The 17,157-nt window shown below is 41.5% G+C and overlaps 1 protein-coding gene across 6 annotated transcripts in view; it reads right to left on the reverse strand.

Moving 5' to 3' along the window:
• Window positions 1-17,157, reverse strand: part of NEK10 (NIMA related kinase 10) — a 357,380-nt gene that overhangs the window by 211,027 nt on the left and 129,196 nt on the right. For all 6 annotated transcript variants that reach the window (XM_068236184.1, XM_068236182.1, XM_068236186.1 and 3 more), the window contains exons 14-19: window positions 15,342-15,403; window positions 13,770-13,853; window positions 8,003-8,067; window positions 2,731-2,833; window positions 2,508-2,636; window positions 21-158 (exon numbers count right to left, since the gene is read on the reverse strand). In XM_068236184.1, the coding sequence (XP_068092285.1) occupies window positions 21-158; window positions 2,508-2,636; window positions 2,731-2,833; window positions 8,003-8,067; window positions 13,770-13,853; window positions 15,342-15,403 (581 nt within the window). The remainder of the gene's footprint in view (window positions 1-20; window positions 159-2,507; window positions 2,637-2,730; window positions 2,834-8,002; window positions 8,068-13,769; window positions 13,854-15,341; window positions 15,404-17,157) is intronic.

Below are 17,157 nucleotides of genomic sequence, written 5' to 3' on the forward strand. Positions count from 1 at the left end.
TCATAGCAGACGAAACACACCTGTTCTCTGATGATTGTGAGTTCAGACACTATGTTCTCAGCGCTGCTCTCCCGATCCCTTTTATCTTTACCGAATGCCGGATTGTGCAGATTAATCTCCTTTAAAGCTAAAAGATTCTGCCCGCTGCGCTTTCTGACCTGCAGAAAAACAATTTTTTAAAGAGAAATGAACAAATGTCTTCTCATCCCTAGGCTCTATAAAAGTCAGTGGGAGTGCAATTTATCAGAATGTATAAGGTATACAGATATTAACGTGAATATTTAAAGTACAGTTTACCAATATTATATGCATATATATATATATATATATATATATATATATATATATATATATATATATATATAAATCTGTAACTAAATGCATCAAAAAACAGGACACAAATTAGGAGTAGGGCCCCCGGAGATTGTAAGCAATTAAGCAATCTATTCTGAATGGGCAATGAATCAGTCATACCTGAGGCTGAGGGTATGGAAATGAATTTTATTTTGACTGTTTCGCAGGACCTGCATGATTCGTCAGGCCTCTAGTACAGTATCCTAATGCAGCTGCACAAACAGACTTGGAGTGCCTGGGTGCTCCCCTCCCCCAAGGGGTGTCCTCCGTGATACATATCTAGCGATTTCTTTTTTAGACCCAACTCATCCCTGAGAAGATTTCATATCCGCATGGAGACAGTATTATCCACTTGCTTTATACCATGGTTGTTTATCAGCAACCCAGATTCATAAGTAGTATGTGTCTCATTTGTTATCCCATTGCCTGAAAATACTACACTATTTGGTGCTCCTGGAGTTCTCTGTTCCTTTTTCCCCTCTTGGTCCTTAAAGATCATCACCCAAAATTTCATCCACCAGATACCTTTCAACAAAACACAAGAGACTGTTTTGAGCATTCCACATCCTTAAATTTTAGATTTCAGTGGGTCTTAAAGAGAACCCAAGCTGAACCTCGGATCAGAAGTTAATTTCTTAACAAAGAAGAGGGACGATTCTGGATCCTTCAGAGGCTTCCCATGCCAATCTCCATCGCTGCTCAGGGCCCTCCTGCACATCCTGACCATCCTCCTCTTCATGCACAAGCACAGCCATGTCTGTGAGGTAGCACAGAGCCACTCATGCACATGCAGCTCCGGCTTACTGATCAGGCACATCTGTGCTCGTACAGGTGCAGTATGGACAAACTCGTGCTTGAAGAGGAGCTTGGAATCTGACAACAGCTTGTCAGATTGCTATGGGGTGGGGGGCAGGCTTGGCACCAGTGGACCAGGGGATGGTGTGGGAAGCCTCTACAGGATCCTGAGGCTTTCCTCTTCTTAGGTAAGTATTTGACTTTTGTCTTGAAGTTCACCCAAGGTCCTAACAGGTGCCTTTTTGCCACTCCTATACCTTTACTGCAACTTTGGGGAACTCCATACTCTTAAGTCAACACTATAAATTACCTGTGACGACCTAACTTTATAAGGAACCTGAAGTGAGTGGAATATGGAGGCTGATATCATCATTCTCTAATAAACAATGATAGTTGCTTCTAATACTTTCAGCAAAATAACTTGGCATGACTTTCATTTGCTAGCATATATTACACATCTTAAAGGGACCCTGAGCAGTAAAAAAAAATGAAACTAGTACTTACCTGAGACTTCCTCCAGCCCACCGTAGGCCGCGAGGTCCCCCGGCATCCTCCTGGCGCCTCTCCCAGTCCCGCTGGCTGCTCCATTACCGGCGAGTTTCGGGTTGAAGGTTGGCCGGTTCTTCCTGAACGGGGACGCCACTACGCGCCAGCCGGTGTGACAGTCCTGCACATGCGCGGTTTTCTAACTCTGAACCACGCATGCGCAGGACTGTCAGGCTGACTGGCGCAATTTCGCGTAGCGGTGGGCGTGATGACGTGGAGCGTCTCGGTTCAGGAAGAACCGGCCCTCCTTCAACCTGCCGGTAACAGAGCCGCCAGCCAGGCCTCTCCCGGAGCCGCCAACGGGATTGGGAGAGGAGCTAGGAGGACTTTGGGGTACCTCGCGGCCTGCGGTGGGCTAGAGGAAGCCCCAGGTAAGAACCAGTTTAATTTAATTTTTACTGCTCAGGGTCCCTTTAAAGCTTCCTTTGTTAGGAGAATTGTATTCTTATCCCTTTTCTCTTAAATTAAAATTGTTTTAGAAGGTTCAAGTAAATTACCCATTTGCATTTTTATTTAACAACCATCCGCCTAGACTGTTAGGTGGCAATCAGGTTAAAAGAGACTTTAGAATCTTGGAGAACATCCATGTTACTAAGGATCCACTGAAGTATAAAGCAACAATTAAGATATAAGTATGGCAAATCCTGCTGCATATTATCTATGAAGATGTTTTGTGCTTACACAGCCTTAATACACATAATTATTTATTGATCAATGTCTGCCTGGCTTTGAAAGAGAAATGAAAGAGCTATATAAAGGCATTGATTAAACTTCAACTGTCAGATTTTAAAACACCATAAAATAAATCTCACCTTATATACACTCCCAAATGCTCCACTTCCAAGGTGATCTAGAATTGCATAGTTTCCAATAAATTTGGTGGGAGTTTTGTTTTGATTGATGCCTTCAATGCTATCAGCCACTTGCTTTAGTTCGTCTTCCTGGAAATTGCATAAATCGACATTTATTTTCTGGTCTCATAATAAGGATATCTGATTTTTCCCCCCTTTTAAGCATGTTAGGTACATCACTTACTGGTAGTGAATTTAATTTAGACACAAGCTCTTCATAGGCACTGATGTCTCGAACGTAATGACCAATGTCAATAAACATCTCAAACAAATCTGGTGGAAAAAACCTAAAACGATACAGTTAAACAAGACTAAAAACAGATCTATAAAAAGCTTATGATACAGCACAATAAGAAACTAAAATATCAAATATAAAAACACAAACTTTACAATAATGTAAGCATTTTTTTAATGGACAACTGTAGCAAGAGGTATGTGGAGACTGCCATATTTATTTACTTTTAAGCAATACCCCTTGCCTGGCTGTCCTGTTGATACTCCGCCCCTAATACTTTTAGCCACAGCCTCTGAACAAGCATGCAGAGGTTCAGCCATTTGTGACATTATTGTCAGATCTGACAAGATTAGATGCATGCTTGTTTCTGGTGAGATTCAGACACTACTGCAGCCAAATAGATCAGCAGGGCTGCCAGGCAACTGTGTTGTTTAAAAGGAAATAAATATGGCAGTCTCCATATCCCTCTCATTACAGTTGTCTTTTAACAAATAAAGTAAGCATTTTATAACATCTCTTTATTGATGTTGCATGTGCATAAAATAAGGAAAAATCATATATACAAGAATATAGTAAATGTCATTACACAGTGCACATCTCTTATTACATGAATACACAGGGATAGCATAATAGTGGTTACAAAGAAAATTAGAATTTAACACTAAATAATACAAAACCACTTCCTTAAAACAATTAAGTAAGCATTTTAAAGCTGAAAACTGACACTTGCTTGTTCTAAATTGCCCTAATAAACATCACATTTTAACATGCTCTGATAAGAAAATCTTAACTTCGCATAGCAACAGTACACATTGCCCCAATATACCAAACCAATAAATGTGTACATTTTTGCTTCCCTGCAGTGTCACCTGCATTATAAAACTAATTCATGATTGGTTGCACAAACAATGCATGTGTATGCATCTTAAAGAGAAACTCCAATCAAGAATTGAACTTTATCCCAATCAGTAGCTGATACCCCCTTTTACATGAGAAATCTATTCCTTTTCACAAACAGACCATCAGGGGGCGCTGTATGGCTAATATTGTGGTAAAACCCCTCCCACAAAGAAATTCTTGTACTCTTGGCAGTTTCCTGTCTGTTCAATCACTGTTGCATTGTGGGAAATAGCTGTTTACAGCTGTTTCCAACTGCCAAAAAAGCAAGCAACAGCTACATCACTTGCCAGTAGTAAAAATGTCACCATGTGATAAATGTCAGAATATAAATCAGGGATTTAAAAGATTTTACAATGGGCAAACACTGATTAAATCATTTATACATAATTATTGTAAAAATGAAGCACTTTTTTATTACATTATTTTCATTGGAGTTCCTTTAAGTACAGGTGTACAGCTTCCTGCAGACTCATTTTTGTAATGTAAACATTGGCAGAGGTGTAAATCAGAAATACAACCATATTTTTGGACCATAAGACACTTCTGACCATAACACGCACCTAGGTTTAGAGGACAAAAACCAGGATTTTTTTAAAATTTTACTTAACCTGGTGCGTCTAAAGCACAGGTGCATCTTGTGGATTATCTCCCCCCAGTTGTTATGTCCCCCTTATATCTCTTGTGTTCCTATGTGTCCCCCTTGTACCTTTAGTGCTGCCTTGTGTCCTCCTCTGTACTCCTGAGTCCTTCTCTTTACCCTGTGTTCTCCTCTGTACTTCTGACTCCGTGTCCTCCTCAGTCCCCCTCTGACCCTGTGTCCTCCTCTGTCCCCCTCTGATCCCATGTCCTCCACGGTCCTCTTCATTCCTGTGCCACTATTTGCATATCCACAAATACGGTACATACCATACATAAGCTGTCCTTATGTGTCCCCCTCTTTCCTGGCGCATCATCCGTTTGTGTCCTGCAGCCATAGACCTGTACTATGTCACGCATGCGTCCTCCTCTTCCCCCCAGCTCTTGAGATGCACTATGCCCTGCTATGCAGCTTCAGCCTGCTGTGTGTAACTATAGTAACGAGTTACTGTGCGCTGGCTGGAGCCGATGGTCCCGAGGGTGGGACCACGGCTCGTCAATGGGGACAATCACTGCACTCTCAGAGTAGTAGAGAGTGCAGTGATTGGCCCCATTGACGGAGCCGTGGTCCTGCCCTCGGGACCATTGGCTCCAGTCAGCGCACAGTAACTTATGTTACTATAATTACCCAAAGCATGCTGAAGCTGCTCGGTGGAGCATTATGCAGCTTAAGCCGTGCAGTGGGGCATAGTGCATCTCAAGTACGGGGGAGGAGAGGGGGGGGCATGCTGGGATTTAGTGCAGCTCCATTGCCGCAGGACACAAGAGGATGCCGTGCTGGGAAAGAGGGGGACACAGGAGGACAGCATATGTGCAGTACTTATATTATTGTATTATTCAGACCATAAGACTTTTCTCCCCACTTTTGGGGGAGAAAAAGTGCATTTTCTGGGGCAAAAAATATTGTACACGGCTTATTAGCATTATTTAAACACACGTAAGGTTAAGTAACTAACACAATAACAATGAATAGTTAAGATAGTTAAGATAGTCTTAATGTTTCTATTAAACCCAGTGTATAGTAATCTTATATTTTTTTGGTTTATCAAATGCAGCACTAAAATATATCTCTGAAATGTTTATGTTATTTGAAAGAAATATTACAAATGATATATTCTGTTTTTACTGGCAATGTTTCAAGTGACAAAAAGTGTTTGCTGACATTAACAACCTCTTGCTACCATCAAAAGTTAACAAGCACAATAATTTGGTTATCTAGCAGGCAGAGACATTCAGTGGCGTAGTTGAGGAGCTTGGGGCCCCAGTGCAAGTTTGACATGGGGCCCCTTAAGCATTAATATGAAGCCCCAAAAGCTACCCAGGACAACTGCAGTGTAAGAGAGGTGTAATCAGAGTAAGGAAGCAGTTAGTTAAAGTGAACCAGAGACGAAGCAGAGACAGCAAAGCCAGCCTGAATGCTCAGTCGGGGATTTTATTAGGGCTGATAACAAGCAGGCTGGGCAGTAAAGGAAGAAACCTAGAGCAGGGTAGGTGTTTTCTCTAATGTTCCCACTGATATATATGGTAAAATACATAAGAGTGCTTCGTCTCTGGTTCACTTTAACCACTTGATGACCCAGCCTTTACCCCCCCTTAAGGACCAGCGCTGTTTTCGCTGATCTGTGCTGGGTGGGCTCTACAGCCCCCAGCACAGATCAAACACCAGGCAGAGCGACCAGATCGCCCCCCTTTTTTCCCCACTAGGGGGATGATGTGCTGGGGGGGTCTGATCGCTCCTACCTGCGTGTGGCTGGCGGGGGGGGGCACCTCAAAGCCCCCTCCACCGCAGGATTCCCCCTCTCCCTCTCCTCCCTCCCTTCCCTGGAGATTGGAGGCTGCACAGGAACGGATCTGTCCTGTGCAGCCTCTAACAGGCTCCTGCCTGTCATGTGACAGCGATCCCCGGCCGCTGATTGGCCAGGGATCGCTGATCTGGTACAACGCTGCTACTGTTAGCAGCGTTGTACAAATGTAAACAAAGCAGATTATTTCCGCTTGTGTTTACATTTAGCCTGCGAGCCGCGATCGACGGCCCGCAGGCTATTCACGGAGCCCCCCGCCGTGAATTGACAGGAAGCAGCCGCTCGCGCGAGCGGCTGCTTCCTGATTAATTAGCCTGCAGCCGGCGACGCAGATCTGCGTCGCTGGTCCTGCAGCTGCCACTTTGCCGACGCGCGTTATGAGTGCGCGGTCGGCAAGTGGTTAAGGAGTATTACTATTCAATAATCATATAGAGGTGTTCATTACCAGAATAGCATGAACGAAAAGCAAATAAGATGGATGAAGCAGGGCCTTTAAAGGACCTCTCTGGTCCAGGGGCCCTGTTGCAGTCGCAACCTCTGCATCCCCTATTGCTATGCCACTGGAAACATGACTACAACAAATAGAATGTTTTCTACATAAAAACAGTTCCTCAAATTATTCAGAGAACCCATTATACTCCTAGACGCTTATACGATGCTGGCCAGCTGGCCTCACCTGATTGCCCTAGATTCAAAAGAGATCATGGTAACCTTATTCACATGTTCTGGAATATGTTATGGAATTGCCTAAAACTTCTTAGATACTGGACAGGTGTTTTAGATGTCTAAACAAGTTGTATCAAATAGTTATTTCTAGAATACTATTTAGTATGTGTATTGGGAACTTTTGATACTGCAAGTGTAAATAAACATGACAAACTTGCTATGGAAAAAATGATACTCCTCCCACACAAGTTATGTGGATTATCGGTTGCAGCACGACCTGATGAAGGCGCAGGAAGCGCAGAAACTGATAGTAACTTAGAGGCATTTACGTGAGCGGTCACGCCCCCTAGTTCCCCTCCTGGCAACAAAGCAGCCAGCGGAACGTGGAAGAACAACGTCACATCACCGGGTCCTGGCCAGACCGCGGTAGAGGGTTACAATCGTGGGCAGCCCACTACACGCTGATTTGAAAGAAACCTAAATGTAAGTGGAATTTTATATTGCGTATCCTCATTAAAAATTATAATGCACTATTGGAGCGCTTCTTTTTTGTTTGTTTTCTCCATACACTTCAGTACCTCGAATCCACCCAGTGAGAAGCAGGTCCCAAGTGCACCAACAAAAAGGATAACACCTGTCATTGTTTGCATAAGTGACTTTAGCCTAGCTAGTTAGCACAGGGCATTTTTTCTTTGACTGTTTGTTTGCGCATTATTTAGTTACTGACTATTATGTACCTCATGTGCCTTTATTTTCTCATAGAAGGGCTGTACTATTTGATCTTCTGTGCAGTTGATATTTTATCTTTCAATAAAAAAAGTTTTGTTGATAAAATACAAAAAAACTGTTCCAGTCAAACCAGCAGCTAATGCACAAGACATTGGTTTATAATACTGTATACAATATTATGCCAATTAAACTAAACAAAAATTACTTTAAGTATTAAAAATACTGTGGAGAGAAAATATACTGATGAACACAACCGATTCTAATATATACTGTATAATATCTCTATCTATCTATCTATCTATCTATCTATCTATCTATCTATCTATCTATCTATCTATCTATCTATCTATCTATCTATCCTTTGTTCTTTTATAATATTTAAGACTTTTAACTTTACCTTTCAGTATAAGTGGATATCATATTTTATTTACAGAATCCTTACTTTGAATTCTTTTTGTACTGTGGTATTTTAAGCATCTATACTTTACCTTTTGAAGAGATCTCGGTTTCTTTCCATGCTAAAGAGAAATCTTAATGCTCGAAATGCATAACACTGTGAAACATAAACAAAAGGCAGTCAGACTAAAATATTTATGCCACAAAAACAACAGTAGCACCCAGCAGGATCCTACATAATAATATGTAGCAGCCAACTATGGTACTAATTTTGCTTGGTCTATGATCTTGGGCCATCTGGCTGTACATCTTTTTAATAGAGATCCACTGCCATCTGGAAGTTTACACTACAACTCTCTATTGTACTCAAAATAACCTTAATTATGTGTAATGATGGCAGAAGAATGAGAACAAGTGATAATCAGAGGTTTGCAAGCATAATGTATTCATATTATATTTGGAATTATTAAACAATATACACATAAAATATGTATTATAAAGGAGAAAGTACAGCCAGTTAACTACCCAGAGGCTGAATTAATTGAAGCAGTCAAAATAGGCACAGTGCTAGGGACAGAAATTTGGGCACTGGCTATAAAGTAGATATGTGGCTTATGCAGCAGGGGTCCCAGGACTTGGCTATTAAATAGCTATGCTCCATTCAAGGTATTTAACGGGTGCTAGGGCTTGAATACTACCGGTATATACCTGAGCTCTGGATACCTGTGCAAAACTCTGAATATCGATTACTAGCACCAGGTCTTAGCTATTATATACTGTAGGTATTATAAAGCTGAGCTCCAGATATCAACTGTAGGGAATTTATTGAGTGCTGGAGCTCTGCTGTGAATTAGCTGAGAGTGGCTGATTTTTCTCATCATTTTTTATGAAAATAGAATGGAGTGGGACCGATTGTCCATTTCTTGATTTACAGACTCAAGTAATTTTTTCACAGTTTTCAATCATTTTTTTCCATAACTGGGTAAATGTGATACGCTAGTCAAATGTTACAGTCAATCATAAAAACTGATTGTAATGTTTAAATTGAAAATAAATATAATAAATTGTATGGTGTCAGGCCACCTTTAGGCATTTAGGAAGGAGATCGCTTTGGAGGGGGAGGGGAATTTCCTGTCAGGCATACAGATAGCAATTTGGTAGGGGGGTTAGTGTTAGGCATACAGAAAGGGGTTTACTTTGTGTGAGGTAGTTAGGGTTATCTCTCAGGCAAGCCTATAGAAGAATATTGGTAATAGAATTATCAATAACCATTGGCAACACCTTTCAACAAATGGCTATTGACAGCATGTGTTACACCCAGTGGGTTGGACAAGTAAAATACTTGGCATGTAAATTTGGGATTTACCTCCACTGACCCAAAAGTGTATAGTGCTTTTGGAAAGTGTTACTTCCACACATATCACAAGAGTTCCATGAGTTATCGTTGTTGCACTATCCACTCCAGTTCAGTCAGTCAAGTGGCACTTCCCTGTCTTGGTGTTTGTTTATACTTCTGAAGTATGGATTGCACAAATGCTGTTTACTAGCTTGCTGGAATCAGGAAAAGACATGTTGCCTAGTTGTTCCGAGAGATTCCAGGAACCATATTAGAGATATCAAGCACCTTATATGGAATTGGGCATTGCTGATAAAATATTGCAAAGGCAGTTCTCATCAGTGTTGTAGCAGTTACTAACGTGCAGCAATATAGTAAGAGCCTCCAAAACACATGTTGTGGGATCAGTATTTTAAAGGGATATGTCATGGGATCCTTACTCCAATGGAAAAGGAATTGGATCATTAATAAAAGGTCAGTTAGAAACTTGTTTTTATTTGAACAAAATATTTTTCTCATGGTGTCAAGTAGTTAGTGCCATTCATTCTTACAAAGAGATACATTTGTGAAAAAGCAGCTTTTATTAATGATCCTACATCACATGCTTTGGAATAATTTAATTTAGCTTCATGATGACTTTTCTTGCCATATTGTTAATACTTTTTCCTTCTTTTTGGCACTTAAAAGCTGATATATATATATATATATATATATATATATATATATATACAGATAGATAAAGGGGTAAATTCACAAATGAATGGTAATCATAATGTGTGCACACACAAAATTGTGTGACTTGCTTTATGCAGGCAGCACTTGCATTGCTTAACCAGTTCGCATTCAGTCGTTTTTCGCTTCATGCATCCGAACAATGTTCACCTCCCATTCATTAGCCTATAACTTTATTACTACTTATCACAATGAACTGATCTATATCTTGTTTTTTCCGCCACCAATTAGGCTTTCTTTGGGGGGTACATTTTACTAAGAGCCACTTTACTGTAAATGCATTTTAAAAGGAAGAATAAGAAGAAAACGGAAACAAATCATTATTTCTCACTTTTCGGCAATTATAGTTTTAAAATAATACATGCCTCCATAATTAAAACCCACGTATTGTATATGCCCATTTGTCCCGTTTATTACACCATTTAAATTATGTCCCTATCACAATGTATGGCGACAATATTTTATTTGGAAATAAAAGTGCATTTTTTCCGTTTTGCATTCATCACTATTTACAAGCTTATAATAAAAAAAAAAAAAGAAATATTTCATCTTTACATAGATATTTAAAAAGTTTAGACCCTTAGGTAAATATTTGTGTTTTTTTTTTTTTTTAATTGTAATGTTTTTTTTTTTTTTAATTAAACATTTTATGTGGGTATTTTTGGGAGGGTGGGATTGAAATTGTATTTTTTTTGTAAATATATGTGTATTTTTATTTTTATTTTTCATTTAGATGTAGTTTACTTTTTGGCCACAAGATGGCAGCCATGAGTTGTTTACAGTGACGTCACTCTAAGCGTACCACGTACGCTTAGAGCGACATAGGAAGCAGAAAAAGCGTAGCTTCCGAGAGAAGCTGTCGCTTTTTCTGCGGGGGAGAGGAATCAGTGATCGGGCACCGTTGCACGATTCACTGATTCACTGGCTAACAAACCGCCGGCCGGGAGCGCGCGTGCACGCGCGCGATCGGCCGCGTGGACGCGCAGGAGCGCACATGGCTTCCTGGACGTGAGTTTCACGTCCAGGAATGTGAAATAGTTAAATAGCAGGCAATGTAAGTAATGCATGTACACAGCCTATTGCACAAATTGTGTAACTTTCTTTATACAAGCAGCACTTGTGTTGCTTAAATAACAGGTAGCGTAAGTATTACATGTCCACAGCCTGTTACACAAATGATGTAACTTGCTTTATACAAGCAGCACTTGCGTTGCTTAAAGCAGACCTGAACTCATAACTTCCTCTCTGCTTTTCATGTTAAATATCAGAGGCAAAAGCTGTAATTTGTTATGTGTAGGTGTAGCTGCATTGGAAGCATTCATTAGCAAAGGGGTGTTACACAGCCAATGCTGTTCTTTGAATGTGAGGCTAAAGAGTTATATGAAAAGCCTCGGGTGTCAGGTTTCACACACAATTATAAACAAGACACATTTCTCCTCTGCTCTCAGTGCAGACAGCTCATTCAGAGACACAAGCAGCTGCAGTTAAGTTAGTGAGACCTGCCTCACACACAGGGTTAACAGATGCAGGGAGGGGGATTCCCCCCTTTCCCTCATGATCCACTGGTCCCTCAGCCTGGCTGTCAGTAAACTGTGAAAGGAATTTGATAACAGTAAACAAAAAGATAAGCAGTGAAATATATACACCAGTAGTTAAAGGAATTTAGCAAACTATTCTTATCTCAATTAAAAAAAAAACATATTAATCAATAGTGTTCCTTTAAATAACAGGCAACTTAAGTGTTGGATGTAAACAGTCTATTACACAATTTGTGTAACTTGCTATGTAAATTGCGTAAATCCATGTTATTTTTACATGTGTTGTATGAACATGATAGTATAACCATTCTTTTGTTAATTTACTTTAAAGAGGAACTATAGCAAAAATCTTAAAATTTAAAACACATACAAAGTTTTGGGGTTAGTCGAGTCCATCTCTTCATGGGGGATTCTCAGCATGGCCTTTATTGCTTAAAAAGACTTAAAAAGACATTCCCTGAAAAAGATTTATACAAAGATGCTGGCCAGCCTCCCTGCTCACTGCACACTTTTTTGGCAGTTGGACTGAGCAACTGCCATTCACTTAATGCTTTTAAAAATAAAAAAAAACCTGAGAACCCCCCATGAAAATATGGCCTAGTCCAAAACCTGTTGTTAATGTCGAATTTTTACTACCTACTGTAAGTGACAGCAACATAGGAGAAAAGTAATTTATGGGTCATTTTACTCTGGAAGAAACGTACTTCTCATTTGTCTATGTTTACATGTGTTTTAAATTTTAAGATTTTTGCAACAGAAGTCCTTTAAGGAGATATAGTTTGTAAGGTTTTGTGAATCAGTCTCCTGGTATTACTTCCATACAGCTAAAATGCTCTCTTACCACAATAGGGTCCAGTATGTGTTACTAGTAGAGATGGCCTGAACCACCGTGTTCGCAAACTTCCGCAAACGTTCGCGAACATGCAAACTTTTTTGAACCGCAATAGACTTCAATGCTGGCCACAAAAGTGATGGAAAAGATGTTTCAAGGGGTCTAACATCTGAGTTTTTGCATGGATGAGTGGGATAGACGCCAAAACTCCCCAGGAAAAATCAGGATTTGACACACAGCAGTGTTTTAAGGGCAGAAATCACATTGAATGCTAAATTGGAGGCCTAAAGTGCTTTAAAACATCTTGCATGTGTATACATCAATCAGGTAGTGTAATTAGTGTACTGCTTCACACTGACAGGCCAAACTCACTGTGTAACGCACCGCAAACAGCTGTTTGTGTAGTGACGGCCATGCTGGACTGGTGCGCACCATGGCCAGAGTAGAGTGCAGGCCATGGCGGTTTTCAAGCCCATATGGTCGGGCTGAGGTAGCTGAATGACAGAACAACAGTGACTGAGTGTCCAGCTGATGGAATTCGGTCTGTCCACAATGAAGCAACAACCTTATTATCTATTTTCTTGGGTCAGGTGTGCCCCCTAACCCCAACACACTCATATAGCCGTCGGTCATTGCTTCATTGTGATATGCAAGCCCCTTCACCGCAGCAAGGTAACGATCACAAAGGGGAATTGACGCATGTACATGCCTTTTGTTTTATTGTTGCATCTGCAGTGCAGCCAGAAAAATTAGGCAGGCATGTACACGCAGCAGAAAAATTATTATAGCGGCCGCTGCTAGCAGCGGCCTTAAAAATTCAGGAATCCGCCTGGAGTCCTGGTGGACCCTGTTGGTAGTGGCGGAGCAGACAGTCAAGCAGTATGCAGGCAGAGATGCTGTGTGGGGAGCGACTTAGTCTTGGGGCAGGCAGTCACACGGCGTGCAGGCAGAGATGCTGTGTGTGGGGACTGACTTAGTCTTCGGGCAGGCCTGAGCATGCTTTGCAGACCTAGTAAAGTGCACAGTATAGCTAGTATAGTGCCCAGTATAGCTAGTAAAGTGCCCAGTATAGCTAGTAAAGTGCTCAGTATTGGTAGGTAGTGCCCCAGTATAGCTAGTATAGTGCCCAGTATAGCTAGTAAAGTGCCCCAGTATAGCTAGTATAGTGCCCCAGTATAGGTAGGTAGTATCTAGTATAGTGCCCCTCCCCCTCCCCGCTCCCCCCGCTGCTATTGCCTGCTCAGCCAGCGGCCGCTTCCTCTAATCCGGGTTCCCCTCTCCATGCGTATAAGTGTTTCACAGCAGCGCGCGCGGCGCTGCTGCTGTGACGAGGCAGGAGGCAGGAAAGGAGCTTTTTTTTAGCTTTGCATTTTTATGGGTGCTTAAAGTTATGGTTTCTATGAAGCACATTGTCTTCTTACCTGTAACAAAGTAGACTTGCTTCTAATACAATCATTTTGTCTATTTGGTAAAATCAGTAAACCAATAACGTAAACACCATTTTCCTACAAAGGAAAAGAACATGTTATGCAGTCAAATATGTCGGCATTTTCTATCATATGAGCAAATATTTTGCTTTTTGAACAATAAGTCTACAGGTGACTACAGGCATAAAGCGAATACAAAATGGCTTCATGTCTGCGGTTACTGTGTGACTTCTCCAATCATTTCCTGGCTAGACCCTTCCTACTGCAGTGAGTGGCTCCATGTTATTCCTAATAGATAGTCTAATTCATCTACTGCATTCAAACACTACTTTTATAAATGTCCATACTGATTGCCCTAATAGAAAAAAAATATGTAGAATTATCAGGTCTCCAGATGGGCATTATTATTTGTAAAAGGGAGGATACAGAGAGATGGAGAGACACAACCAACAATAACCAACGGACTTTTATCTCGGTTGGCAGCACTTAGTGAACTAGCAGCTTTCATGCATGGTATTTTAATGGGGGAGGGGGGATTTAAATGTCACATTGGACCCACATATGGATTGCTCAAATAGCTCTTTCATACTGAGCTTTAAAACATTTGTTTTAAAGCTCCAAACAGCGGGAATGCTGGGCAGCGATTAATGCAGAACAAATGCCCTGCCCGGCACATGCTAACCTAACTTTGGTGCGGTGGAGCTAAAAGTGGAGGCGATGCAGAGCACATTTGCTCTATCTCTATTGGTCCAGGGGGTGCATGAGGTCACGGCTATAGCGACGTTAGTAAAAGGAGGAATGAGTATGGCATGAATGAGTTTGTTTGAGGTGCACTACAAGGTCCAGCCTTCGCGCCCTGATGGCTAATGGTGCTCCAAGCAATTGCCTGTGCCTTTAAGCGCCCCTGGCCTGATGCAAGTGTTTTACCTTGCTTCATGAGAGAACCGGCTCTGGAACAATATCTATGTGCCCATGAACATATACACTTAGGGCTTGATTCACTAACCGGCGCTAAGTGATAGCGCCGGAGTGAACAGCCACTTAGTGCCCCATAAGTAGCTTTGCAGGCACTAATAGCCCCGCACAGCCCAGGGCAGTGTGACGCAGCGGTGCGCCATTTTCAGGGCACCCGATGCACCGTTTTCATCGCACCGGGTGCAACCTTTACAGGGCAGCGGGTGCGAATAGTCGCATCGTGCACTATTGCCGGCTGCGCGCGCACTGCCCTGGGCTATGCGTGATATATGGGCGCAAACCACTTAACTCCGTGGTTAGCTCCCAATATGTGTTTAGGCTCACTAACCGGCTTAGCGTCGGTTAGTGAATCAAGCTGATATAATAATAATGGCAGTATTTGTATAGCGCCTTTCTCCTGTCGGACTCAAAGCGCTTGCGAGGCAGCCACTAGAGCGCACTCAGTAGGCAGTAGCAGTGTTAAGGAGACTTGCCCAAGAAACTCCTTACTGAAATAGGTGCTGAAATAGGTGCTGCTGAGTAATAATAATAATCGTTATTGTGCATTTATAGTAGATAAAGAAACAAAATAAGTATGGAGTGTTACTATACCTGAACCACTTGTTGTGCATTTGTGTCATTCAGTACAAGTTCAGTAAGAGCAGCGCAACAGGCTAGAATTAGAAAATACCTCATTCAGTACATTATTTACATTCAGCTCAGGTACAATACAGCTGTGGATTTTCTTAAGAGGACAAGAAGCACAGATCATAAATTCAGTCTACCGGTAAAGCTGAATGAAGATATGAATTATCAGCTATTTAATACTGCCAATGTGTTAGATATGTCAGCAGGGCAGCATTAAATAACACTATAAAATAGGTAATCACTTTTCAGCAGTAAGTAGAAAAGAAAATGTGCCATATTTATTGGAAAAATGACAGCAATAGTGAGACATCACGACTACAAAACTATTATTATATTATCATTACAATATGGTCTAGTATGCAAACGTAAGAGCCAATCTTAGAATAAATATTGTCTCATTATCCAGAGAAAAAGCAAGTTAGCTTCATCTGGGCACCTTTTATTGTCTCTAGAACCAAGGTTCCCAACACTACGCCCTGATCTGGCTGTGTCATTCTAAGATCTAGCCTTTTCCTGCTTCCTCTGGATTAAGATATGATGCTCTCCCCTGAACTGAAAATAACCCAGAGCTTCCAAGTCTTTCATGCTATGTCTGCCTCCTTGCATGACTCCCTGTCTGGCTGTGTCCCTCAGAGCTCTAGCATTTCCCTGCTTCGATTGAAAGAAGATGTTTCCCGACACTTCCTAAAACTCCAGGAATAACTGGTAAACAGAAGAAAGACCAGGAGCCAAATGATGCAGCATGTCTGAATAATTAGACTTGGATGAGAATTTCAATTTTATATTCACAGTGGTAAGCTGCAAGAATTGCAAAACCACCACTAGAGCCTGCTGGGAGTTGCTTGCCCCCACTCGGGTTTTCCAGTTACTGTGAAGTAGGAACTAGGTGGTCATGCTGCTAAGAAGTTTTTTAGGACCATCTAAAAAACTACAACCGCCCAACTGAGGTTTATACGATATACAAAAGCAACAATATACAAAAGCAATTTTTGAGGCACCCGATAGGTTAGAAGAAGAATAAGGGCAGCATTAACTGGAAGTATACATTTATTAGGCACTAAATAAAGGACTATTGCGTTTGTATTTTCGTGCTTGTGCTGACTTATGATGATATGATTTCCCCATGAACTGGAAATAACCCCTGATTCTTCCAGGCTTCCATGGTTTACTTGCACTACTCCCTGATGTGGCGGTGTTCCTCTGTCCCTCAGAGATCTATCTAGCCCTGTCCTGTTTCTACTATCTCCTGTGATGGTCTCCCCCAGAAGCGGAAATGACCCTGAGCCTTCTGGGCTTCCATGGTTTGTCTGCCTCATTGCACAATACTCTGATCTGACTGTGTCCGTCTGATATCTAGTATTTTTTGCTTCTGTTCTCTTCTTAACCACTTCAGGACCACAGTGCTAAACCCCCCTAAAGACCAGGCTGTTTTTTTATTAATTGGCCACTGCAGCTTCAAGGCCAAGCTGCAGGGTGATGCAAGATGTCGCGAACCTCTGATTTTCAATTCGCGAACCTCCGCAAAAGGTTCGGTTCGCGAAACAGTTCGCGAACCGCAATACACTTCAATGGGGAGGCGAACTTTGTAAAAAAGAAAAAATTCTGACACCTAGAAAAATGATGGAAAACATGTTTCAAAGGCTCTAATACCTGGAGGCAGACATGATTGAGTGAAATACACATCACTGCTGGAGGACCCGCCCACCCACCCTCCTCCCTCCAAGCTAGGTCCTTATACCATTTGACTCAGTTGTCTGCCTACACTAATTAGTTATGGGAC

Source organism: Hyperolius riggenbachi, chromosome 5, assembly GCF_040937935.1.
Source record: "Hyperolius riggenbachi isolate aHypRig1 chromosome 5, aHypRig1.pri, whole genome shotgun sequence".
Classification (NCBI taxonomy): Eukaryota; Metazoa; Chordata; class Amphibia; order Anura; family Hyperoliidae; genus Hyperolius; species Hyperolius riggenbachi.